The sequence below is a fragment of the Vicugna pacos genome, chromosome X (genome assembly GCF_048564905.1).
Source record: "Vicugna pacos chromosome X, VicPac4, whole genome shotgun sequence".
Lineage (NCBI taxonomy): Eukaryota > Metazoa > Chordata > Mammalia > Artiodactyla > Camelidae > Vicugna > Vicugna pacos.
The window spans coordinates 36,217,040-36,242,718 of NC_133023.1; the positions used below are offsets into that span (position 1 = coordinate 36,217,040).

A 25,679-nucleotide genomic window follows, 5' to 3' on the forward strand; every position below is an offset into this window, starting at 1 on the left:
TCTCCTTTACTTCCATCTCCCTACAAATACTTAGTGGCAATTGAAGGCTTTTGACAGCATCATCCTTGAATTCCATGTAGATGATTTTGCTATACCTCCACGTCTTAGAACACTGGCATAACCTCTCAGGTTTTACTATTTCTTCAAATTGTGCATCCCACGAAAAATGACTGGGTCTTAAACCACCTTCTTTTTAACCTATAACAAGACAAATGGATAAACTGTATCATGGATTGGACGAACGCCCACTGGCCATAGCAGAGAAGAGGTAAAGCAATTTTTGTCTCTGTTGATAACATTTTTATCATGGACTTGGCGCAATCTAAGCAATATCTTTTGACTAATCATCATCAGAAAGAATATTTTAATACCTCTTTTCTAACATTAAGATGATTGTATTTGACGGATACCATCATGCAATTAAATGAACAGCATTTTTGACCCTTAGCGTGTAATTTCCCACTGTCGGATATTTCCTTCTAAAACTTCTTACATGACACCACCCCCGCTCCCCCAGCCCTCTTCATCTGATGACTCTGCTTCATTTTTTATTGAGAAAATGTAAAAACTCATTCATCTTTCCATAATAAATCCACTTATATACCCCCGCTTGTGCTTTAAGTGAAGTGGTTTCTTTAAAGAAGCCAATCCTTTCCACTCTCTTTGGATCCTAGCCCCCCCACCAAGGCTTTGACCCTCTAATCATGTACTTTCTCTCCTGCATCATCAATTTCTCCCTCTCTCCTGGGTCACTGTCATCAGCACACAATCCTGCTCTGGTTTTAGCTACAACCCCTCCCCTCTGCATCCTGCACTTCAAAGAGTTATCTTCACGTGTTGCTTCTGTTGGCCACTTGACTTTAGTCAGCCTTTCATTCCTACCACTCCATCTAGACTGCTCTGGTTTTCAGATTACAAACCCAGTGGTCAAGTCTTTGCCCTGAAATTACTTGTCCACTTAACAGCTTTTGGTCTTGTCCTCCTTGACCCACTGTCTTCACTTTGTTTCTGGGCCACATACTTCCTTGGGATTCTCTGCTCCTTCTCACACTCCTTTGCTGAATCTTTCTCCTCTTCCCAGCCTCTAAATGTTGGAGAGCTTCAGGATTCACTTATTAGATCTCTCTCTCTTTTTTTTTTTTAAATCATTCCTGGGTTATCTCGCTCAATCCTACAGACTTGAAGCTTCAAGCTTTATATATAAATTGCCTACTTAATTGTGCCTTCAGCTATTTAATAATCATCTCAACCTTAACATCTCCCAAACAGAGGTCTTGAGTCCCCTCCCCCAAACTAGTTCTTCTGCAGTCTCTTCCATCTCAGCAATGGTACTACACTTCACCCAGTTGCTCAGGCCAAAATCCTGGAACTGTCCTTAGTTCTTTATCCCCCCGGCCACTCCACCCTCCAATCAGTACGTCAGTAAGTCAGCTCTACCTGAATACAACCATTTCTTAGCACCCATATTACTACTACCTTGGTCAAAGATGATATCATCTTCCTTTGGACTATTATAATAGTCTGGCAACTGCTTCCACTCTCACTTCTCTAAGTTTTCAATCTACAGAGGATAGAACATCTTTTAAAGCAAACTCAAATTCATGACATTTCCCTGTTTCAAATCATCCAATGACTTACATTGCAAAGAGGTGATCCTACCTCATTACTTAACTTACAGGGCCCTATATGAACTCACTCTTGCTTACATATCTTGCCTTACTACCCTTTGCTCATCCCACTCCAGCTACCTTGATTTTCTTTCTGTTCCTTGTACACATCAAAGTTGTTTCCACCCTTGGGGCTTTCCATCAATGGTTCCCATCTCCTGTAGTGCTCCTTGCCCTGATACTGACATGTTCAACATCTCAGATCTCAGCTTATACCTCAACTCTAAGGAGGAGGTATTCCCCGGCTCTGCTCCATCACACCGTCTATTTTATTTTTCCTGGATTACTTGCCACTGGTAGTACTTTGTATGCATGAATGTATGTAGGTAGGTGTTTATTTGGTTGATTCATTGGTTATTTATTGTGTGACTGTCCTTACTAGATTATAAGCTCTGGGAGGGCAGGGATCTTACTTGTTTTGCTTCCTACTTTGTCCCCAACACTTGGGAGAATATCTGACATGTAGACATCCTCAATGAATATTTGCTGCTCGCATGAAACAACACAGACAAGTCAATAAGTTCAGCTGCAAAGATGAAGAGTGATTCGTTTTGCAAAGAACATACTCTAGTGGGTTCCTCAGAATGCATTTCTACTCAAAATCTGATGTATCACAAAATTTATTTTAATGTCAGTGTGACCATCTGATCACAAGTGCCCTTTAAAATTTAAAAACCCTAAATTTTCTGTTCCAGAATTCTTTTAAATCACAAATTTAATACAAAACATCTGCAAGGGAAGAAGCACCCATAGAGAAATGGAGTCTTCCACCCAGACAAGGATTCAAACAGGTCGCCAAATATTAACAATACAATGTCAGCTCCACAACCTGTCTGCCTCACATCTAAATTCTAGAGTTCCCTTTAATCAATAACACAATCTGGGAACTGGTCAGAAAATTAAACTATTTTCTCAGCCGAAGGTCACTTGAGCATTTGATATTTTAAAGGCTTTTAAAATTGTTCATTCTTGTGGGGCATTTAAATCCTCAACCTGCACCATTAGATTGTGGAACAGAAAGGTACCTGGTCTATGTTGCACTAGCTACTTACCAAAATTTCTTATACATTAAATGTGTTTTAATATTATGCTGTAGCAGAAATAGTGTGTGTGTGTGTGCGTGTGTGTGTGTGTGTGTACTTTTAAATGCCTTAAACAAACTCTCTGTACTCCGAAGCTTTGGGCATAGCCCCAAATTGCAATATCAATCTGCATTCCAAGTTGAAAGACGAAGCCACTCCTAATGGGAGAGGCCCGTTCTATCTTGTTAAAAGGAGGTATAATCCAGACCCGGAGGTCTTGCAATCCTTGACAAATTCCTCCTAGACAAAGGAGCACATGGAACTGAAAATGCCAATGTCACCACTTAAGCCCACGGTGGCAAAAATATATTTAACAGTCTTTAGTAACAAAATTCTAAGCCTGGAAAGTTATGCTGTGATGTGATGTTCCTCTGTGCCCCTTTGTCCCTCTGGATTTCTGTTCAATTCAATAAGTCTATTTCTGGGGCTCCTTTACAATATATATATCTTTTGTGTGTGTGTGTGTGTGTGTTGTTTTGTGTTTTGTTGTGTGTGTATATCTTTGTGGAGGTCTCCATGTACATTCTTAGCTCTGTCTTACTATGTCCATCTGTATCCCATACTTTCCCAGTTCCTTTTGTCTCTCATAACTGACCCAACTACAAAGCCAGAAGTTGTTAATTTATTTTCCCATTTGTTGACTTTCGCTGAAAATATATAGCCCTTTGGGAGTCACCTTAGCACAGGTGAAGTTTGAAACCACTACGTTCCCCTGGAGGTTTGTAAAAGTGGTAGAGTGACAGCACGAATTTGGCATAGAATAATACCATAAGGAAAACATGTACAAGGAAGCCTACTTATTGGGTTAAGCCTTTTTAATCACAATATCACAATCATCCCATGGCTACTGGCCACACACCTGGGTGTGAAATGTGTACACTGAAAGCGGTCGAGAGGCTCACGGAAGACTACATGCATTAGAAGGGCATAATGCATTAGAAAGCAAAGAGCATTCAAATATCTTGGCTAAAAGGTTTCTAGTTACTTATCAGCTCAGAAACATAGACATAAATACTGGTATATTAAAAAAGAAAAATAGATCCCACCCCATATCCTAACCACAAGTTAAGAAAAAAATGAAATAAAAGTAGTTCACCCAGAAAATGTAATTGAATAATAGACGCAAGAGAAATGTTCAACTTTGCTAGTAATTAAAAACAACCATGTTCACCTCTCAATTTGAGAAACTGAGAAATATCATTTTCCCTCTCCATTTGAGAAAGATTGAATAAAAAAGGATGATATTAAATGCTGCCAATAATGTGATGAAACAAAGCTGGCTAGGATAGTAATTGGTAAAATATTCGAGAGAAGCAATTTGGCAGTATTTGTCAAAACCTTTAAACTGTCTATATCTTTAAATCAGAAATTATTACTTTATGATTCAATTCCAAGAAATAATATCAAATGTGGAAAAATATTATTTCTAAAGCTCTTTAGTGCAGTATCATTTATAATAACACACACACATAACACATAAGGTCCAATAATCTGGTATTAGTTAAGTAAGCTACGGTAAGCTTATTTGTTATTAACTTGTGTTCATAAAGACTGTAAGGATGTGGGAAATGCTTCTGTTTTAATATCAGGTGAAAAGATATCAATTTGTGTCTGAACAAATGATTATAAATATAAATGTGTGACACACATGCAGAGAGAACAAACAAATGCATGAAAAAAAGGCTGAAAGAAAATATACCCAAATGTTAAGAGTGGTTGTCTTTCGGATGATAAGACTTAAAAAGGAACTTACGAAAATAATTCATCCAGAATTAGTAAAAATTTCAATAGTCGTGATGCTACATGAGTAGTTTCGTTTATTAGACTATTTCTAGAATTCACTGTATAAATGATTGACTTTTTGTTACAAATTTATACTTTTCAGAGACCTCAAATTAAGCACTTAGAGTCACATAATTGTGAAACTTCTCTATAAATCACACTCTATCTGCCTGTATGTTGCACTCCCTATTTCAGAAGAATAATTGTATGCAAATAAATTGATGGAAATGCTTTCCCAAAGGTCAGCTGTAAATCAAATAAAAATCAACTCAACGACTTGATATTTTATGAAATTTACTTCAATCACAACCTAATGATCAGATTGGGGAAAGGAGCGAAGGATGTACATTAGTTTTTCAAGGCTTAGGAGCTGTTTCCCTTCATTGCTTTTTCTTTGAACACCACAAATACATCTTTATTAGATTGCAAGGAGGATACAGCTCAAGTGGTAGAGCGCATGCTTAGCATGCACGGGGTCCTGAGTTCAATCCTCAGTTACTCCTCTATAAATAAGTTAACCTAATTACCTGCCCCGCCTCAAAAACAAACATCTTTATTAGATTAGCCTGTAAATTTTGGAACTTAATAACATTGCTTATATTGTGCTTTCTTAAACCGATGAATACAATGCAATTATTGTTCGCCAGTTAAGGGATTGAATTTGGCAACCCCATCTGTATTCCAGGCTCATGGGCCAACTAAAGTGTCCCAATGTCCATAGGAAAGCTATAACTAAGGAAAAGACTTATTATATGTTAAATATAATACCTAAATGTGCACATAAATATATTCATGTATACACATTTTATATATAAGCATACACTTAAATATACATGTAAATATTTTCTTTAGTCAGGGTTTTCATGTGAATGTTGAGGCATTTTGCCCCAAGGATCTCTCTCTTCCAGCCCCAACCGTGTGGGAAAAGCATATGGGAGAAGCAGGCAGCTCAGCTGGTCCGCACCTCTACACACGTGCCTTTGTGACGACCAGAGGCTCCCACTGTCGTCTCCCAGTCTCCTGGACTAATACAGTCAACTTCTTCTCTTCCCAGAAGGCAACACAAAATACCAAGTTTCTAAGTGCACCCTCACCACATGGTATCCACAAAACCACTGAAGGTGACATTTTAAAATCGATGATTCTCAAAAGGTTAAGCATAGAGTTACCACATGACCCAGCAATTCCATTCCTACATATCTACCCGAGAGAAATGAAAACCATATGTCCACACAAATATTTGTACACAAATGTTCATAGTGGTGTTCTCACTGTCCACAATAGCCAAAAAGTGGAAACAACCCAAATGTCCATCAACTAAAGAGCAGGTAAACAAAATGTGGTCTATCCATACAATGGAATACTATTCTGCCATAAAAAGGAATGGAGCATTCATGCCTGCCACAACACGGAGGAACCTTCTGCTGAGTGAAAGAAGCCAGACACAAAGGTATGGTATGATTCATTTATATGAAATGTCCAGAACAAGCAAATATCTAGAGTCAGAAAGTAGATTAGTGGTTGCCAGGGGCTGGGGCGAGGTGGGTAGTGGCGGTGGTAGTGGAGGGGAATGAAGAGTGACTGCTAATGGGGGCAGAGTTTCCTTTAGGGGAGACAAAAACGTTCAAAAGTTATACTGGGGCAATGTGCATGGACCTAGAGATGATCATATGAAGGGAAGTAAGCCAGACAGAGAAAGACAGCTACCATATGCTATCACTATATGTAGAATCTAAAATAATCATGTAAATGAACTTATTTACAGAACTGACTAGACTCACAGACATCCAAAACAAACTTATGGTTACATGGGGGAGGGATAAATTAGGAGTTTGGGATAAGCAGATACCACCTACTATATACAAAATAGATAAATAACAAGGAACTACTGTATGGCTCAGGGAACTATATTCAATATCTTATAATAACCTATAATAGAAAAGAATCTGAAAAATAAATATATGTGTGTGTGTGTATGTATAACTGAATCACTTTGTTGTACATAGGAAACTAACACGATACTGTAAATCAACTATACTTCAATCAAAAAAAATAAAGTGGCTGTTTTCCGTTCTGAAAAAAAAATTTACATTGGGGTCATGATTATACAACCCCGTGACTATGTTAAAAAGTCATTCAATTGTACATTTAAGTGAGTGAATTGTATGGTATGTAAATTATCTATATCAATAAAGCTGTTATTTTAAAAACTTAAGCCGAAATTTTAGAACTCGATAAGGTTTCTAATTATTATCATTACCTTTTAAAGTTATTTTGAGGTTTTAAGGAAAGATGCTGTAGCCGGTGTTGTCATGCCCCACTCATATTCCCTCTTCATGCATTTCTATTTGAACCCATGACTGATTCTGCCCAAGGGCTTGCTTCTGGCAGCAGCTGCCACCTAAACCAATGAGGTACCCCAGCTGCCTCACAACTCGGCGGGGATAACTAAGGAGCATCCTACATTGTCTTCCCCGGGGTCCCCAGCAGGGATGCGCCTGAGTCACCCACAGTGGAAACAGGCTTGAAAATTCACCCTTTGACTTCCTTACCTCCTCTAGGCTTCCAAACCTCTCAGGGATTTGCTGGGATCACTTCCCAAATAAATGACTTGCACTCACAGTCTGTCTGAGGGTCAGCTTCTAGGGGAAACCAAGGCAAGATACGTGTTACTCTTTCTTCCTTTCTCAAGTAATATTCATATCTTGCTCCACTAGAAAGATCTGAACTGATCATTGGTCAGGTTATTAAAAGAAAATCTCTGTAGTTATAGGTTTAGCCAACACAGAGAGAGAGATTGAGAATTAGAGTTTGTTGACTTGTGTTTACAAATAACGCTGTGTTTCCTTAAATTGTCACAGTAACTACATCTTTGCATACCAGGCTGTATGGGAAGTGCGGTGGCCTTTGGAGCAGGGTTCTCTGGGCCCACTGTCTTCTCTGGGGGCTGAGAGAGAGGATTCTGGGACCTCAGCCTACAGGTGTAGAAGGAGCCGGTCCCAGTGCAGTGTTGTGGATGGGGCAACTGCAGCTTCTCCAGCCCATGGAAACAGCAACGAGGGCTTCAGGGGAGCAGAGCAGGGACAACTGGGGCTGGCAGAGACTAGCAGATGGAAAGTTCCAGAATTAGTCAAGATTTGGTGAGCAGGAAACCCTCATGTCCTCTGGGGTTCAGCTGGCATGACGGTCCTACTTAGAGGAACAGAAACGCAGACACCATGGAAGCACTGTCATCAATGTATTGAAAGCATAAAATCGAGAAACTTTGTTGGGACTCCAATATATTAATTTTTTTGGCTGGAAATTTTGTTGAGAAGAGTTGGGTCTTTCCTGAGAACAATGAACTAATGGTGTTTCTAAGCAAAAACCCACCAACTAACACACAAACACCCCAGGATGGGCAGAACTAGCACACGACTGTGTCATTTAAGGTATTATATTTTCCAAAATACACCATCCTCTTAGTTTATATTTTTAAGGATGTCCCTGATCTGAAACTCTGGGCACCAAATGCATTTCAGAACTTTGAATTTTTTTCAGATTTTAGAGACAAAACAGTATGCAGGCATTATATTATGTAATAGCCCCAATGCAATTACCTGCATTATTATTGCTACCACTAATAGCAAACCAGACACATCAGTTCTCATCAGCTCTTGCTGAAAGCTGCAGGAAACACTTCCAATTCTCTGAGCTCTGGGGCATTTAGGAAACGCAGAAAGGGGACTGTGGCCTGTATTATGGTAGATTAGAGCCATAGCTGCTGTCAAATAAATGCTGGGACATGGATGTCGGAAAATGGGGCGAGAGGACTCAGGGAAAACCAGGACAGCCCCTTCATCAACAATAGAATTTTGTCAGGCAACTAGGTGGTTTAATAGTTCCTAACTCGTCATAACAACTATATGAAATAACTCCGAAAACAGGGACAAAACAAGAAGGGTACAAATGCAATTTAAAACGCCAAGTTCTAAACTCAGTTTTTGGAGAAAGACTTAATAAGCCGATTAATATTTACTGTGGACCTACTAGGTGGAGACACTGAGCTAGATGCTAAAAAGACAGAGCACCTGCCCTCCTGGAGTTTATCCCCAGGAGGGCAGGAAAGGGATAAAACAAGGCTCCACAAGAAGGGAGAACTGGCAGTGTAGGGTAACGTGCAGAAGGCTATCAGATGAGGACATCTCCGAAAAAGTGAGTCTTAAAAGAAATTCTGAAAGATGATCAAGAGTTACTAAAGCAGGAGATGGGAAGGAGGAGCGCTAGGAAGAGACCCATATGAAAAGCAAGTACAAAGGCCAGAGACCGTGGTAGATAATAGGAGATCAGCCTCCTACGTGGTAGGCGGGGCTCAGGTCTGCAGTGTGTCTGGGCCACAGTCATCATTTTGGACTTTTGATTTTGTTTTTTGGGGTTTTTTTTGATTGAATGATCAATCGATTTACAAATTATCGATTTACAATGTTGTGTTAATTTCTGGTATCTTGGGTGTAACAGGAGTAACCTCATGAGATTTATATTTTAGAATGACTGTCCTTCCAGGAGAAAAGTCTCAAAGGATACACACCAGGCTGTTAACACAGGTCACCTCAGGAGGGTTGGGATGGGGTGAAGACCGATTGGTAATTAGCTTTGTGTTTGGACAACTTTGGGCGCATCACTTCTGACAGTAAAGATTTCCTGTAGCTTTAAAACATCGCACTTGGATTTTTCGCACTAAGAAAATATTATTCATCCTTTAGTGTAAGAATGGACTGAATGGATGAATCTTGAAGGCATTACGATAATTGAAATAAGCCAGACACGATAGGACAAATGCTGTATGCTCCCACTCTGTATGAAGTTCCCAGCATAGTCAAATTCATGGAGGCAGAAAACAGAATGGAGGTTACTAGGGGCTGAGAGAAGAGTTAGTGTTTAATGTGGACAGAATTTCAATTTAGTGTAATGACAAAATTCTGAAGATGGATGGTGGTGATGGTGGCACAACAATGTGGATGTACTTAATGCTACTGAACTGTACACTTAAAATGGTTAAAATGGTAAATTTTATGTTGCATATACTTTATTACAAGAAAAAAGAAAAAAGAAAAAGAACAGATTGGCCAAGGACTGGACCAAATGATGGAGACATGAAGAGCAGATTCTGAGAACTATTTTGGTCTACTTGAGGAACCCCAGGTCAGGAGGGGTATGGAGATGGTGAGGTAGATGTGTCCAAGTTCTATTTTGAAACTGGAATAGGGTTTAGGAATAAGAAAAGGAGAAAAGAAGAAAGTGTCTAGTATCCAAAAGCAGACCTTGAAACAAGGAGTTGGATGCTGCTAGTTTATTTGGGAGGTGACCTCAAGAAGCCCTGGTAGGACTCTGGGGACGTAATACACGGAAGGGATGGCAGGCAATAAAGGTGCAGTATTCAGCAGGCTGTCACTGTGAGCAACTGGGGCTCGATCCCCCTCAGGATCTCTGGGAGACTGTGTGGAACACACCTTGGTGACTCCAACTAAGAGGCAACTTTTCAGGCCAGTCCCAGGAAGATGGCTGCTCCTGGGGGCATGAACCCCACCCCATTGCTGGCCAGTCCTTAGTGGAAGCCTACAGGGGTTCCAGTGGCCAGAGAAAGCCCTCAGGCAAAGACTTGCAGCAGTCAAGAGCCACAGGTCTCAGCAGAAGCGAGTGGGTGCCTTCCAATATCTGCTACCAATGTCAAGGGTCTGGACTTGAAAACTGGTCTGAAGGTGGCTCTGTTTCCCCAAACTGGGAACACTGGAGGAAAAACAAGTTAGAAGCAGGCAGAGGAGACTCAAGGAGCAGCTAGAGAGGCAGGAGGGCAGCAGGAAACTGTAGAATCATGGGAGTGATGAGAAGTGACGTTTTAAAATGCCTAGTTAATACCTAGCGCGAGAAGCTGAAAAATCTTTTCTGAGACAGTAGGAACTATTTTGGAAAACAGTATTAGTTAAATAGCAGTTCACAGGGCCCGAACACCCTTCTACTGCACTGTACCATGAGGCTCAGAAGCCAAGGATATAGGAGACAGTATTCCACTAGGCAAGTAACAGTGTGAGAGAAACAAAAGCTGAGAGAAACAAAAGCTCTCAGTGTGTCTCCACACTCCATCTCTTTCTAACTTTCCACTTCATGTAAAATTATACAAATCAGTATATTGCGCATGCCACCTTGTAGGAGGGACGTATTTGTGGAGGGAAAAAAAAACCCCAATATTGCCCTTCTTACATGTGCCGAATGATATGTAACCAAGGTCCTTTAGAAATATCGGGCAGATATTTTTGTTACTATATGTCATGCATGTCCTTTGTTTGTTCTTCCCACGTAGCTGCAAATTGTTTCCCCAGCAAGACTGAATAAGCTCTCACTTTACAAATTACTTTCAGGCAGCATTTTTCATGGTTATTGGGGTCTTCATCTATTGTATTTAAAAAATATTGAAAAAGAACGCCACGAATTTATATATACAATGCATGATTTGCAGACTGGTTGAAATTCTAATTGCTAACACTTTTTAAAAATCCCTATTTTCTAAGAAAAAGTATTCAAATATTTTAACACACACACACATCTATTCATTGGGAATTCAAAATTCACTCATGTGTTGAAGCTTAAAGATCAGTTTTAAACTTATTCTCATGCAATCTTTAAACCTACAAACTCCTTTCAAAGGAATTCATCTGTGGGAAAGGAAGGCAGATTTAAAAGATACCTGTTTACTGAAATATACCTTTAAAAGAACAAAGTAGGAGAAAAAAATGCTTTCTCATTGCCATCAGCTTCTCATAGTGTTCTGCTCACCAACTAAAACCCAGAAATAAAACAAACATAAGCCCCAAATGATTTTTCTTTTGCACGCAAAATGTTTTTGCCTCCTCTACCTCATAGCCAGCTCAGCCTCTTTGTACCTTTCCCCATTTTTCAGACCTGTCCACTGGAAGCTCAGTATTGCAGATCGGCAGACTGATTTATCTACTGAAAACTCATTTCCCTTTGGACATATTCTTCCTGAAATCAGAGAAAAAAAGAATCAAGAGGAGAAACTCAGATCACAGGCAGTGTATTTTGAATGTTCTGCCTTTTATCAACTAGGACGAACCATGTGATTTCTTTTCAGATTGTGACTGTTCCTGCCTGCAACCCAATTTCTGATCAGAGAAAAGGCACTTATGACATTCCACTTACCCCTCATAAGGCCCGAAATAGCACACCACCTCTGAGTCAGACGAAAACTAGCTAGCAGAGGACACAACGCTTGGAAACCAAAATCAAAGTTGTCTTTGCATCTATCCTGATTTGGTCCAAAGGTGACCTCTTCAAAAGCGCGCGGAGGTCTCTTTCATTTGAAGAGGACATTTTTGTGCATCGATCAACAACAGGCACAAGAAATGTAACTTCCCATCGTTTCTTGCGTGTGTGCATGTGTTAAGCTGGCACTGTTTCCTGATTGTTCATCCCTAGCACCTGGCACGTACAAGGCCCTCACGTGATGTTTTTCTAAGTGAAGGGCTAGCAGCAGACGGCCAGAGAGAGATTGGCACGCTGCCAGCCAAGATCTTCCAGCAGATAGTAAATCTAAGAGGCTGAACCACAGGATGAAAAACTAACCCCCAATTTCCTTTTACAGACATTTCCATAAGTAATACGCTTCGTCATTTTCAATTAGAGAACAGAATCCTCAAGGTGTTCATGCCACCATCGTTAACAGTCTAGCTCTGAAACATTTAGTTTGGGGGGCACGGGAAGGACAGGCTCTCTCTCTCTCTGTATGGAATGGGCCAGTGTGCTGGGACTTTATACAGTGCTGAATTGTGTATAGCACTTGCCTTTTGGTTTTTTTCTTTTTAATGCTTTTCTAATCATCTTCCTCAAAATGAGCCGGTCGGAAGTGTTTCATTGTCTCCCAGCTGCTCTGCACTGCTGGGCCCGGAGCACCTTGCTTTGGGTCCCCTCCCCATTCTGCTGTGCATCAGTCATACACAAGTCAGCAGTGGAGGGGTTACCCCTCCCAGTGCTGTGTGCGTGCAATTTGAACAAAGACCTCTACTTAGAATCTTCGGGACCCAAAGCACAGGATTCCTGCCTCTCTCAATCCGGCAGAAGAGCCTTCCAGTCATTCCTAAACTTGGACTAAATGAATAGTTGTCTCTTCTGCTCAACCATAAAACCAGCAGCAGACTACTATTTTTAAAAACGACATTATTTTTTCTGGCTTTTAAATCATGTGTTGAATCACACAGAGAATCCTGTCTCTGGTCATGATGAGTCAAAATGTTGCAACTCATTTAAACACAATTAATGGTCATTGCCAAGACGTACAAGCAAATGATTACCTGTCAAAACTCGACAGCTCACTCCCTTGCCATCTTGATCTTCTATCCTCCTAGTTTACGTGCTCAAATCCATCTAAGATGAATATCCTTTAACCAGAGAACCTCAGTTTATTAACCTTTCCACTCAAATACTACCAACAGCCCTGCCACAGCCTCACTTTTTCCCTTGTCCATCTGGGATTCCATCCTCTATTTTTACCTCTACTTTCACTTTCAATATCTTCAATTCCCTGTGAGAAATCCTAAGGAAAGCTGCATGAAATGGCTGTAGGATTAGGGGAAGAATAGTGGTCCACACCAACAGCACCATTTTGCTAAGAACCCAGAAGCTGAGCTGGATCCAAAATGGTAGCCTGGAATAGATGGATGGCTCCTGTCTGTATCATCCAGTCTTCATAGGTTAGGGATATGTGTTTCACAGTTTATCCTTTGGCTGCACTGCCACAGATTTCTCCAGTAAAGGAAGAAACCCACATTTATAGCAATTCTAGATCAGAGGGCATGAATCTCAACTCTAAATTAGCCCACAGAGTAGTGAGAGAAGAAGTGAATTCCCCAGAGCTTGTTTGGACCATTGTAGCGCTCAGCCTCCATCCTCCACCCCTGTTCCAGGGACCCACAGGGCACCTAAGAGAGGTTATCCAGAACTGATAAAGCTCAGCACCCTCCCCAGCCCTGTTGGCTTCTTGCATCCTGGAAAATGCCCAGTCCTTTAATGGCCTCCTCCATCTCCAACTGACTGAAGCTCTGTGGTCAGAATATCTTATGATGTGCAGAACAAAAATGCTGTTCGATTATCATCTGTCTAGATTAGGGTCCATGGCAAGAAGCTTCTGAAACTGATTTGCATCTAGAAAGCTTTATCGGGGTTCAACAGGAGTGGAAAAAAAAAAGTAAGGGAAACAGGATTGGGCAGAGGGAGAAGCTGAACTGAGATGCGGTCACAACAATGGCTTTAGTCAATCCTACAGGGAGCTCCAGAGCTGAGATGGCCCTGGCAAGGGGGTCTAGTCTCTATACCCCCACGTCTGCTGCAGGGAAGTCAGCTCCCCTCGGTCGAGGGCAATTTCGAGAGAGGGACTCAGCTGTGAACCAGCAGCAGGCAACGCTCTCAGCAGGTGGGTCAATAACTGCCCCGCGGGGGCTTGGGCAGCCCACTACAGCATCCACTACGTTGTCACTTTAGGGTCAAAGTTAAGAAGATGAAACCTGAAATCTCAAAGCCCCATGTATATTAAATGTAGATTTAAGTTTCAACCACTTAAACCTATACTTCAAGCAAGAATATCTGAATTGGCTACTTCTCACTCCAATAAATCCTATCACCAAGTCTTCAGGTCCTCTGAGGCCCTGAGGTGAAGCTGCCAGCCTCCTCTCCTCTGTGTCATGTGAACCAGCTGCAGTTGCCTTTTTCAGCCTCCACCACCCCTCAGAGCATTCACCTGTATGTAGCGGTAGGTGACTCCCTCTGCTTGGTGTACCCTTCAAAGATGGAAACATGTATTACCCATCTGTGTATTCCCACACCTAGCCCAATGCTTGGTAAATAGGGCACGCGAAAAGGGTTTACTCAATGAATGCACGAATCAACGGATGAGCAAACTTGACTCCTTTTTCTCCCATGCAGAAACAACAAAATAAGAACACACTTTCAATGAAATGAGGATAAGTCATTTGAGTGTACGCCTTCAGGTGTGTCTATCATCAGTGCTTAACTAGGGCTGTTTCACTTTAACTGGCATAGCATGAAAGGGCAATTCTGAAACAGCCAACGATATCTTTTGAGACTCCTAAATAAACCAAAATCTAACCCAGGATTTGAATGCAAACTGGAGAGGAAATTAAAATGTAAAACATGAAAGAGCTGTTTGATCAGCTTTTACAATAGACTGTGGACAAAGGCCATATTCACGTCTTATCTAGATGGCTAAAAATAATTAATCATAGAAAATGGTTTGCTACAGGACTATTCTTTTTTCTTTTCTGTACTGAGACGCAACAGAATTATCTCATTAATGATGTCCAACTTCCAGAAGCACAGGCTAAATGGGATTCAAAAAATTCTAAAGCACTATAAAAAAATATATTCCTAGTAAATAATGGTAGACACAAAGCATGAATTGTAAAAAGTGCCACCACTGAAATTTTAAAAAACTCAAGATAGTTTACAAAAACGAATACCTACAATTTCATTAAATTACAGCTCCAAACTGGTGAAGAACCGTGGTCTTCTCTGTTTTGTGTCAGAGAGGGAAAAATACTGGTTTCCTATTGAAGTAACTAAAAAGTTCACTATTAAAATTCCACCTTAAATTGATAAGACTTTTTTGGTGTGACAATTTTGCAATCATTACTAAATGCCTTTAAAAAGAGACTCCTAACACTTATTTCTAGAAATTTCTTAAATAAATACTCATAATTATGCACAAAGGTTTAGGTATAAGGATATTCACAATAGATTTGTTTAAAATAGCAGAAATTTGGAAACACCAATGTTCATCAATAGAAGAGTGGTAAATAAATACAATCATATGAAATAATATAAAGTTATCAAGATCATATGTAAGAAGAATATTTAAGACACAATTAAACATTCATAATATGTTATTATTTATTTAAAAGGGGCTGCCAGTGAGTATGGTTAATATAGTAAATGGTTTGCAAAAAAAAAAATACATATATATATAGGTGACAATAATAACAGTGAATTTTTTTTGTGGGGGATCAATTATAGATGATTTCATTTTCTTTCTGATCTTTTCTATAATTTACAGATTTTCACCATAAATATGTATTATTTCTGCAGCTAGTATTACTTTTCAAATGTTCCCACCTCTCCAAAATAAAATTTCCTTAAACTCTAAATAACCAAAAAGGAATGTGATTTCATTGTTCATTTACATCAGTGGCCTTTCCTCCTCAAAATTTTCGAGGGAACTTTGGTTATTCATTAACTTAATTATTAATCCTTCACTTTACTGCAAGTCATCTGAAAAAGAGGCCCTGTTGGATAACAAAACTTTTCCAAAGAGCTTGTTGCTTTTCATGTCAAAAACTGGAAAAGAACCCAAAGAAATGAAATAGAACTAAACATAATTATAAAGACACAATTTCAGACAGAAACCCAACTGGGATCACAGAAATAAATAAGGAGCTCCAACTCCAAAGATGAGGTCAGGGTTCCAAATTCACTATAAAAGAATCTTTGGAAATATTTGCAAGGTAAACACAAAGAGGGGATTATTTAGGCTGGAAGGAGAGCAAATAAAACTAAGGACCTAGAAGGACACCTTCACCATTGTGCAATTCTGATAAATGAAATGAGGATGATGAGTCCAGAGTGAACATGGCTCAGGTAAGGGATGATTAACGTAAGATCGAGAGCTTAAGCTTCCGACAGGAAGTGGAAATTAACTAGAACATGACATTTAAGATGCCATTAAACAGAGACTATGGTCACATGACTAACATTTGAAAGGTCAAACCTACCTGAGGTTGCTTTCTGATTTTGCCCTCTCCCTCACAAAACAACAGGTTTCAATGACAACTTTTACGTTACCAAATAGAATGAACTATTCACTTTGTGTTTGAGATTGCCCAAGATGTGTTTGCCATTTAGTAAGCTGGGTCACCACCCTTAGAAATAAAATCTCTTTGATTTTATTTTTTTTAAAAAAGGAAATTTGAAATACAGTCAAGTCCTTCAATTCTAAATACAAAACTTCAAGGGGAAAACATTAATTATTTTTTGGTGATACTTCTTTTCTGGGTATGTTTCAGCAAGATAGAAGAAAGGAGACTGTACCATTGAAGAACTTCCCCTTTTCGTTCTTGCCTCCTCTCTCCCCCTTTCTCTTGCAAGCTGTCTTGAGCTTCAGGATAACCCAATTCATGATAATCAGCTGATCACCTCTCAATCTGTTCCTGAATTTCTACCCATCCCTTGGCTTCATTCTAGGGTTGCCCTCTTGCACCTATCAGGCACACCACTGTCCACCCTATCTTGACAGCAAAAATTGTCAATGCTCCCCTATTTCCAATCACAGAAAACCGAAGCTAACTCACTTTGCTTTTCAATGTTTCATTGTTTAATCCCACCCTCCTTCTTCTAACTTTATTACCCAAGTCTCCCCATCCTCTTAGTCTAGACTTGCTGCATTTTCTACCTTCCTATAAGTAGAAATATCACCTGTTAACTGGAGCCAATAGACTTATGATTTCTATTATTCCTCCCATCTTAGGAACCTCTCTCTTCTCCACTCACCTCAAATCTTGACTGTTCTTCAGGACCTGTTCAAATTCTATTCCCTTAATGAAAACTTCGCCAATTCCTGGGGTCTTCAGTGATTTCTTCTAACTTAGTCCTTGGGTCCCACAATACAGAACTCAATTCAATTATTTATTATTTCTAGTAATTTCTTATTGCTTGTATGTGCTGGTCTTGTGCCTCCAATTGCATTTTAAGTTTTCTGAGGCTAAGAACTTGGTCTTACTCTTTTTCTATATCTAAGTAAACAGACACATGCTGACTCTAGAACGTTGCTTACTGGGATTTGGTTTTATGCAGTGTGGTTATTTACTGAATTAACTGAAGATGGACCCATTGTGCGAACTTGAAAGTAGAAACAGCGCATTCGAAATATTGGTAATTTTTCTCTTCCACCCAGCATTATTTGGTCAGGTTCTTGGTCCAATCGCATTTCCTCCTGAAGGTTCATCCCCCAGGACAGTAATTTTATTCAAAAGAAGTGGCTGTGAGGCCTGGAATCAGCTCTTTGGTATCTCTTGGTCTGCTTTTCCTTGGATGGAAAACCAGACGTTCTCATCAGTAGGTAAAACTCTAAAGATGATCTCATCTTCAGTCACCAATGTTTCTATTAGAGAAAACTTTTTGGGGGGCTCAGAAGAAGTTTATGTGATCTGGATGTTCAAAGTGAGGAAAGAATTTTATACCATTATCAAGAGAAATCATGACTTTTATTCAGAGACATTACTGAAAAATGAAGCCTAACAAACTTGGGGCCCTTGCGAAATGGGAACGCTGCACATTGAATCTGAGCAAATCTCCGATGCATTGTTATGGGGACAAAAACCCTCATTCTGAACATGACCTCTCAACTGAGCCCATTTTGGGGATGGAGACAAGTATTTGATTTTGTACGTTTCCAGGATCCCCTCAGTTAAGTACTGCCTGTTAGTTTGTAAAAATGATAAAGTTAATGTTATTGAACATTCCAGAAGGTAGCCCCAAGGCCATCACTCCTCATTTGACACATAGATCTGGAGGCTAGGGAAACAGGTAACTAGTCCAAGCTACAGAGTTAAGGACACAGGTCTGAATCCAGGATCTGACCTCAAGCCTTGGGCTCCAGAGTCCTTGCATTTAACTTCCGTGTTACTCTGCTTCCTCTAGGAGGTGAAAGGTTAACTCCATTCTTTCAATAGATTTTGGGTTGTGGGGCCTCCTTTTCCTGGTTCCAAAGCCTATCAAGGCCCATGATCGTCATTAAGGGATTCGATCAATTTCATTCAATTTCTGGGAGTTAGGGTAAGCCGGTTTCTTTGCTAAACGCCAGAGATCGGGAGATACATTATACAAAGTCCCTGATTTTGAACAGCCTATGATCAGGTAAGGGTTCACAGATGCTTAAACAGGTAATTTAAATTAAACATGGTAAATGAGATATAGTAATAGAGATCCACATGGAACACTGCTAAGACTGTAAGCATAATGTCCACCAAATCCAAAGATGACACTAAAGTTAGTGGTAGTTCTCACATGGAATCACATGCAACTGTATGCATTTCGTCTGTCTCAAGTAGTGATGACATCTGCCACTATACTATGATCTTGTCACCTGTAATAACTTAATATTTACTAATTTTAAACGTCCTTTAAGCTGCAGAAGTTCTAATTCATTGTCATCAGTCGAGTGCCTGTGCACATACAGTCTGAATCTTGAGAGGAATAAAGAAATATACTAACATTAGAATTTGGTGATAGCAATCTTAGTTGTCATTCATGATGTCTGGAGAAACACTTGAAGTTGAAACATTATATGGACTTCATCATGTCAATAGACCGTGAAAATGCTACTAAGGTCCAAAACATTAATGAAATAAGTTAGCCACTAAATGATCTCTTCAAGTTCATAAGATAAATTTGACGCAGAGGCCACCTGAGTATTTATTGTCAAAAATGCAGGAATCATTAGAACAGCTGATTGTTAGTTATAAGCTGAGGATTTTTAAACAAACTTTGATGACCTATTTATCAGTTGCATTACTAGAATGCCCTTAATGTGTGTGTCTTTCCAGCCATGTCAGTGTGACGCAATGATAGCAAAACAAATTCTAAGTTATTGTTACAGAGACAATGGCTGCCCTGATGTTGGGTAAAGGTTAAGAGACTGGAATTACCTTCTCCTGCAATAACATTTTCAGCAGTGGTAGATCACAGAGGTTAAGAGCAGAGTGTTTACCCTGGTTCCACCACTAACTAGCGGTGCCATCTTAGGCAAAATTGATACCCTTTCCATGGCTTGGTTTTCTCATCTGGAAAACAGGGATACTAAAGCTATCTACTTCAAAAAGTGGATCAGAGGATTAAAAGAAAAAATGCCTATAAAGTGCTTGCAATGGGGCTTGGCTTCCAGCAAACACACAGGGAGATCTTGGCTATTACTGTTACCAGGCTGACAAAGTGGCCACTAATCCAAAGTGTCAGTGTGCCAGTCGACTCCACCATCAAACTTTGGGTTGAGAAGGTTGCCAGTGGTTGTGCACACACATGCATTGGCTAATACACACACACACACACTCGTGGAATATTATCCTGTAACAAGGATGCTGCTTTGAAGCCCTATTTTCTTGGCTTCTGTATGATTTATTAACACAGCCGATGCAAGAAAGCCAGCAGCTAAATTGAAAGAAAAATCATAAACTCCAATCATTTAAAATCTGTGTTGAAGAGATAAACATGTCGGAAATTCTAAACGCAGAACGCATTTCTGCATGAAGACTGTGAATTCATTTGGTGCCCAGCAGATGCTAATAGCACCTCACTGTTACTCAGTTTAACATATAAACGTATAAACAGCACTCAACATGCTGGCTCTTGTAGTATTTATTATTATGCAAGAATTAACATTATTAAATAAATAAATAATATTCCCACTTATTAGTCATGCATTTTTTAATTATTATTATCATTAAGACAGGACTCAGGTGGCTGAAATGAGGACCAGGTCAGAATCGGAATAACAGCCAGGCTGGGGTAGGGATGAAATACAGATCTCTGGCTGCCAGAATTTCTCCTGATGAGGAATCCAGTGGATCCCAGAGCCCGGGGTGAGCCTAAGCTCCTCAGGCCCTTCACTGGAGGCAATAAAGGGATAGGCTGGGGCAAGGCGAGGCTGGAACCAGGCAGGTCCCTACCGATGCCTGCATGTAAAACTCGCATCCTGTTGCCACCTTATACATGCCTCACAGCAAGAAAAATGACTGGTTAGCAAGGAGGAAGAAGAGATTACACAGAGATGCCTGCCTCTGCTCTCACAGATTAAAAAAACCCTGGAAGCCAAAAAAGGGTGTATTTTCCAAAAGGAACAAACGGAAGCCATAATGACCACTGTGTACCTTACTTCCTGCGCATTCTTTCTAAACAACGTCTCCACCAATAAAGGCACCGGGAGTCCCCTTTCAAAGATAAGGCAGCTGAAGAGCAGAGGCGTGATGGAAATTTTAAGGTGACACAGTAGTAAGTGCAGGAAATGGGACTGATAACGAGTCTGTTTGATGTGTGATGGATGTTGTTTGAACACTGCCATACTGCCTCTCTCCAGACCCTCCTTGACTGGGCTGTACAAATTTCCAAGCACTTCTGTACAATTACTATTTTTTTTAGAACATTCAGGTGGGTCATAGGAGCCCAGGGGAGTTCTCCATCTTTCTTCATCAGAGATGAGGAGGGGGCTTTGTCATTAACACGCAGGCCACATCTGCCTATCTGTCGTGTCCCTCAACTCATGATCCCTTCTGGACCCTCTCTGTCGCCCCCTGCCCAGGCCAGTCCCGCCAGCCCGCAGCATGCTTGCCCTCCTGGCCGCACGGATCACCTCCCAGGTGTCAGTTACCATTTGGAAGGCTGACTTCGACTCTTTCAGGCTCTTAGCCAAGTTCCTGCCACCCTCAGATGGCCAGATCTCCTCTCTCAAGCCTGGAAAAAAACATGTTCTCCTTTCTGCTTCATGTTTCCCTTTTTTAGCTTTTATTTAGAGCCTTGAGCAAGAGCCATTCCAGAATTGCAAAAGATAGTTTCCATGGTTCTACCAAAACCAAACATTAAAACCGAGACTCAGGACAGAAGCAATACGCTGCTGTCCAACTCCATGTGGGAAATGCCATCACTCTGCCAAGTCTCCAGAGATGACCTGCTCCTTGGGTGAAAGAAATTTGAGTATGTGTGCACTTAAGTACTACACACATTTCAGAAAAGCTGTTCTATACTTGCCTTGGAATTTTTCAAACATTAAAAAAGAAAGTTATAGGTTAACCAGCTGTACCCCCAGTACATCTTTGTTTATCCCAAAGGAAGTGATTAAAATTTGCTGACGGCTTTGAAAACTATCAGAGAATTGCCAGAATGTCCCAAGTTTAATAATTAACAAAGTTAAAAAACCAGAGTCGAATTCTAGACTTTTAAACCATTGCGTCGGTCACCTACTTGTTCTAAAACTCCGATTTTACCACTTTCCCCGTTCTCAATATGATTTGGCAGGAAATGCAAAAGTGAATGGATGTGAATTTCAGATCCAGTCAGTTGCTACTTTGTTGGTGTAAAGTAAAAGTTCGTTAATTCAACACATTTATTGGGTGCTAACTGGGTCAGGCAGAGCCCTGGAGTTGGGGGTTAGGAGTTCTCCAGGAGAAAAAGAGACACCTCCCCGGGGCTCTAGAGACTTACAGCCTAGTGGAGGAGAAAGCTATTGGCTGAGAAATTATACTAATATGTGAACAATTAAAAACTCATGGCAAAGAACAAGATGGCAGAGGGAAGTTAAACAAAGGCATCTAATCCCATTGGGAGGGACTTGGGAAGGGAAGACTGCCCCAGGGAAACGACATCTGAGCTAAGATCTGAGGTTAACGAAGTGTTTTTCAGTTACTCAGTTTCTTCATCTCTCTCATCAAACTATAGAGAATGACTGAAACATCTCCCTCCCTGTGGAGGGGGTAAGCACCCTCTCATCCAGTTCTGCCCTGGGCATCCCCTCTTCTCTCTCCACTCTCGGTTTGGGTCATTTCAGGTGGCTTCAACTAAAACTGCTCTGTCACACAAATCTGCAAACCCAGCTTCCTCCTTGCCTTTCCACCTGCTAGACATCCCTCCCTGGGCATCCACCCAGCACCTCCAACTCTAAATCTTTCCTCCAAACTTGCTCCTCTTCTTCCGCATGTCCCACTTTTTGCATCACCATATTCTCGTCACTTGAAACATGTCACTCTGTGAATGAAAAATTATCAGTGGCTGTTCATCAACCACAGAAGGAACTAAATCTTTTGGGATGATATACAAGGCTCCCCACAAGTCCCCCCAACTCTCCACACTGAAGTTCTTACGATTTCCTAACCATGCTGCAATCTTCTTTCCCATATTTGTGATTTTATATAAGCTGTTCCTTAGCTTCAAATACTTTCTTCATCCAGTCTCCTAGTGAATCCATATTCACTCCTTCAGACCTACATCAAACGTCACCACCTCTGTGAAGTCTGCCCAGATATTCTCAGGCAGATTTCAACATTCACCTTTCGTAACTATTCACCTTTCATTAGTATTAATTGTTCATGACTCTGCCTCCCCCATCAGCTGGTTGAGTCCCCCAGGGGCAATGGCTCTGTATAATTCATCTTTCATTCCCTTTGGGATAAGGTGTGGGACAGGAAGCAAACGTTCGTTGAATGAATGGTTAACCAGTGAATGAGTGGACCCCTTTTGTGGCATCTACCACTTTCTAACTTGTATTTTCTTTGGGTACCTCATCTCCCTTCCTGGATTGACAAATCTTCCAGGGCAAGAATAATGGGATTGATTTTTCCATGGTCTACCACAGCCTACCCTAATGTCTATGGCCTGAATAAATGAGCAAAACCCTTGTAAGACCTTGTGTCATACATCTGACTTTGCAATGCCATCTTCACACATATTGCCTCACTTGCCTTCTACCACCACCCTGTAATGTAGCTATGACCCTGTATGTATAATTGGTGTTATCCTCATGTAGCAGATAAAGCAATTGCATACGGTCTGCTTTCTTGGTTTCTAGAACAATGCCTATTCCATGTAACATGCTTGAGAAGTCAGATCTACTCATCAGTCCCTTGTTTGGAGAATTTGGGGCTGAATATGGAGATTCACTACCACTGTAGAAATAGCTAAACACTTTCCATAGAAGTCTAATGTGAATAAGCTTGAGTGAGCTTGAAGCTTTAGAGCGCGAATAAGAAAAGTCAAAATAAAGGGGGTGGGGAATAGAAGAATCTGACCCCATTAGACATATTTTGGGCAAGAAAAGGACTTTGGGGGACTGGAAAGAGAATCCTCAGTTTCCATAATATGGGTGCTGTGCAAGGCAGCATGGAGAAGCACCTAGTAATATTTTGTAGAACACCTAGGTAGATAAGTTTTCAAGTCCAAGTTCCTTTAGTAGAGAAGATGTCAAAAATACTGAAAGAAAACTCAGCCTTGGCCCATCTCAGCGAGCTGTTGTGATTATGCATCTGTGCACCTGGCAGGGGTGCGCTCAGGAGGACCAGGCAGACAGAAGTGGTAGCCTGAGATCTGATTCAAGGGTGAAGAAAGCTGGAGTGGAGGAGCAGCAGACAATCAGGGGCAGCACCCAACGTTCAACACCTTGGTTTCTTCTCCTGGGCAAAAGAGAGTCAGGGCACCTCTGCCCTGCAGGCCTCACAGGGAGCAAGACGGAGTCTCGCCCCTGAGATCTGGTGAGCCCTGCTCCTGAGATCTGGTTAGGGCACATCCTATCCCACACACCCACGGATTTTAGAGGTGTCCTAGTTACTGCCCAAGCACCAGGAGGTCCTGGGGGTTTGGCCAAAGCATCCCCAGTGGTCTGTTAGGCTGTTCTGAAAGCATTGCTTATTTCCACTGACCCCACTCCAAGTGATCCACCTGACCCTCCTCCTCTGAAGGTAGGTTCCCCCACTGTCCACATCCCTCTCCTGGCTTCTATTTCTGGGGGCTCCTGCTGTGCACACTGCCCCCCATGTCCCATGTTTGAGAGGGTAATTTCTGTCCCCATTCTGCTGGGCGACTTGGCCACCCTCTAACTGCCTGAAGGGGGAGGGGAATGAGAGAAGAGGCATTTGACAAGAAAGCCCTGCAGCCCCAGGTCCCAGGGCAATCATGGAACCACAAAGAATCAGGGTCAGGAGGGTCTCCGGCAATCGACTGCCCCCGGGGCGAATGCCTTGTTTCTGAACGGGGAAATGTTCAAGGTCGTTCTCCTGGTGCCAGAATAACAGCGCGTCGCCGTGCACGCCTGCTCCAAGTAAGGGTGCAGAGCGTTCAGGGCAGGTTGGGGCAAAATGACTGACCTTTGCTTGGGGCAAGTGACTGACCTTTGGGCCATCCCCTACGAAGAGCCCCTCTCCTGCCCACTCTGTTTCTCCTCGCTTCGAAAATTCCAGCAAGCGCTGGCTTGGCAGCTTTCCGGGGGAGAAGTTCAAATTCTGGCCCCAGACCTTCAGCAGACTTCCAGCCCCCGGCTCCTGTCCAGGGACGCACCAAATCCTTCCCCCAGGGAGGATTCCGGGTGCGGAACTCGGGACCCGCTAGACCCCCGCCGGCGTTTGGAGAGTCTAGGGGCTCCTGGGGGGCACCCCTCCCTCCGGCCGCCCCGCGCGCCTCCCGGGGCGGCCACTTGTCGGAGCCCGGGAGGAGGAAGGAGGGTGCGCAGCCGCGACTGACCTGAGATGCCGCCCCCCACCACGATCACGTCGCATTTGCTGCTCATGGCGCTCGCCCCTCTCCGGGTGGCCCCGGTGCCAGCCGCTCCGGTCTCTGGATCTCGGCCCCCGCCCGCTGCGCTGCCCCCGCGCACCCGCGCCTCCGCCGAGCGGCTATATTGCCCGCCCAGGGCGTCCGGTCGCGGAGCCCCGCCCGCCCGCCTACGCGCTGGCCGGTTGGAGCGCACCGCCACCGCCACCGCCACCGCCACCGCCACCGCCCCCGCCCGGAGCTCCGCCGCGCAGACCTGGGGAGGGCGGACGCCTGGGCAGACCGGCCACCTGGGGCCTCCAAGAGCCCGTCCCCGGGGCCACCGCCCCTTGGCCTAATGCACGGTATTTTCCCATCAGCCTCCCTAGAGCGCTCCTCAGCTTGGGGGCTGGGAGGGTGGTGTGTCTTCCTCCAGCACCCCAGTTACTGGACAGGAGCAAAAGAATAGCAGCCATTAATGGAGCGCTTTTCTGCTAGCAAGCACTGTACTAAGCACTTTATGTGCATGATTCCAGTTAAACCTTACAACAGCCCATTTTACAGATGAGGAAAGCGAGGTAAAGGAGTTACCGAGGGACAAAGGCAAGATAAAAAGATAAGAATTTTTTTTTTTAAAAGCCAAGAAGATTCCAAGACCCTCCTTCATCTACCACATAGTAGTACTGCCATTATCTGGGCATATACCTGAGTGGAATTTACAACCCCTCTCATCCTCTTTCCAAATGCCCACTTCTGTCCCCACTCTCCTTTCTTTATGCCCACAAGAATCTCCAGAATGCTCTTCTCT

General features: G+C 42.1%; 1 protein-coding gene across 1 annotated transcript in view; it reads right to left on the reverse strand.

The window, feature by feature from the left end:
• The window catches only part of MAOB (monoamine oxidase B), a 91,030-nt gene extending 65,996 nt beyond the window's left edge, over window positions 1-25,034 (reverse strand). The window contains exon 1 of the mRNA XM_006213398.3: window positions 24,863-25,034. Coding sequence (XP_006213460.1) covers window positions 24,863-24,908 — 46 coding nt within the window. The 5' untranslated portion in view covers window positions 24,909-25,034. The remainder of the gene's footprint in view (window positions 1-24,862) is intronic.
• Between the last annotated feature and the right edge of the window lie 645 nt (window positions 25,035-25,679).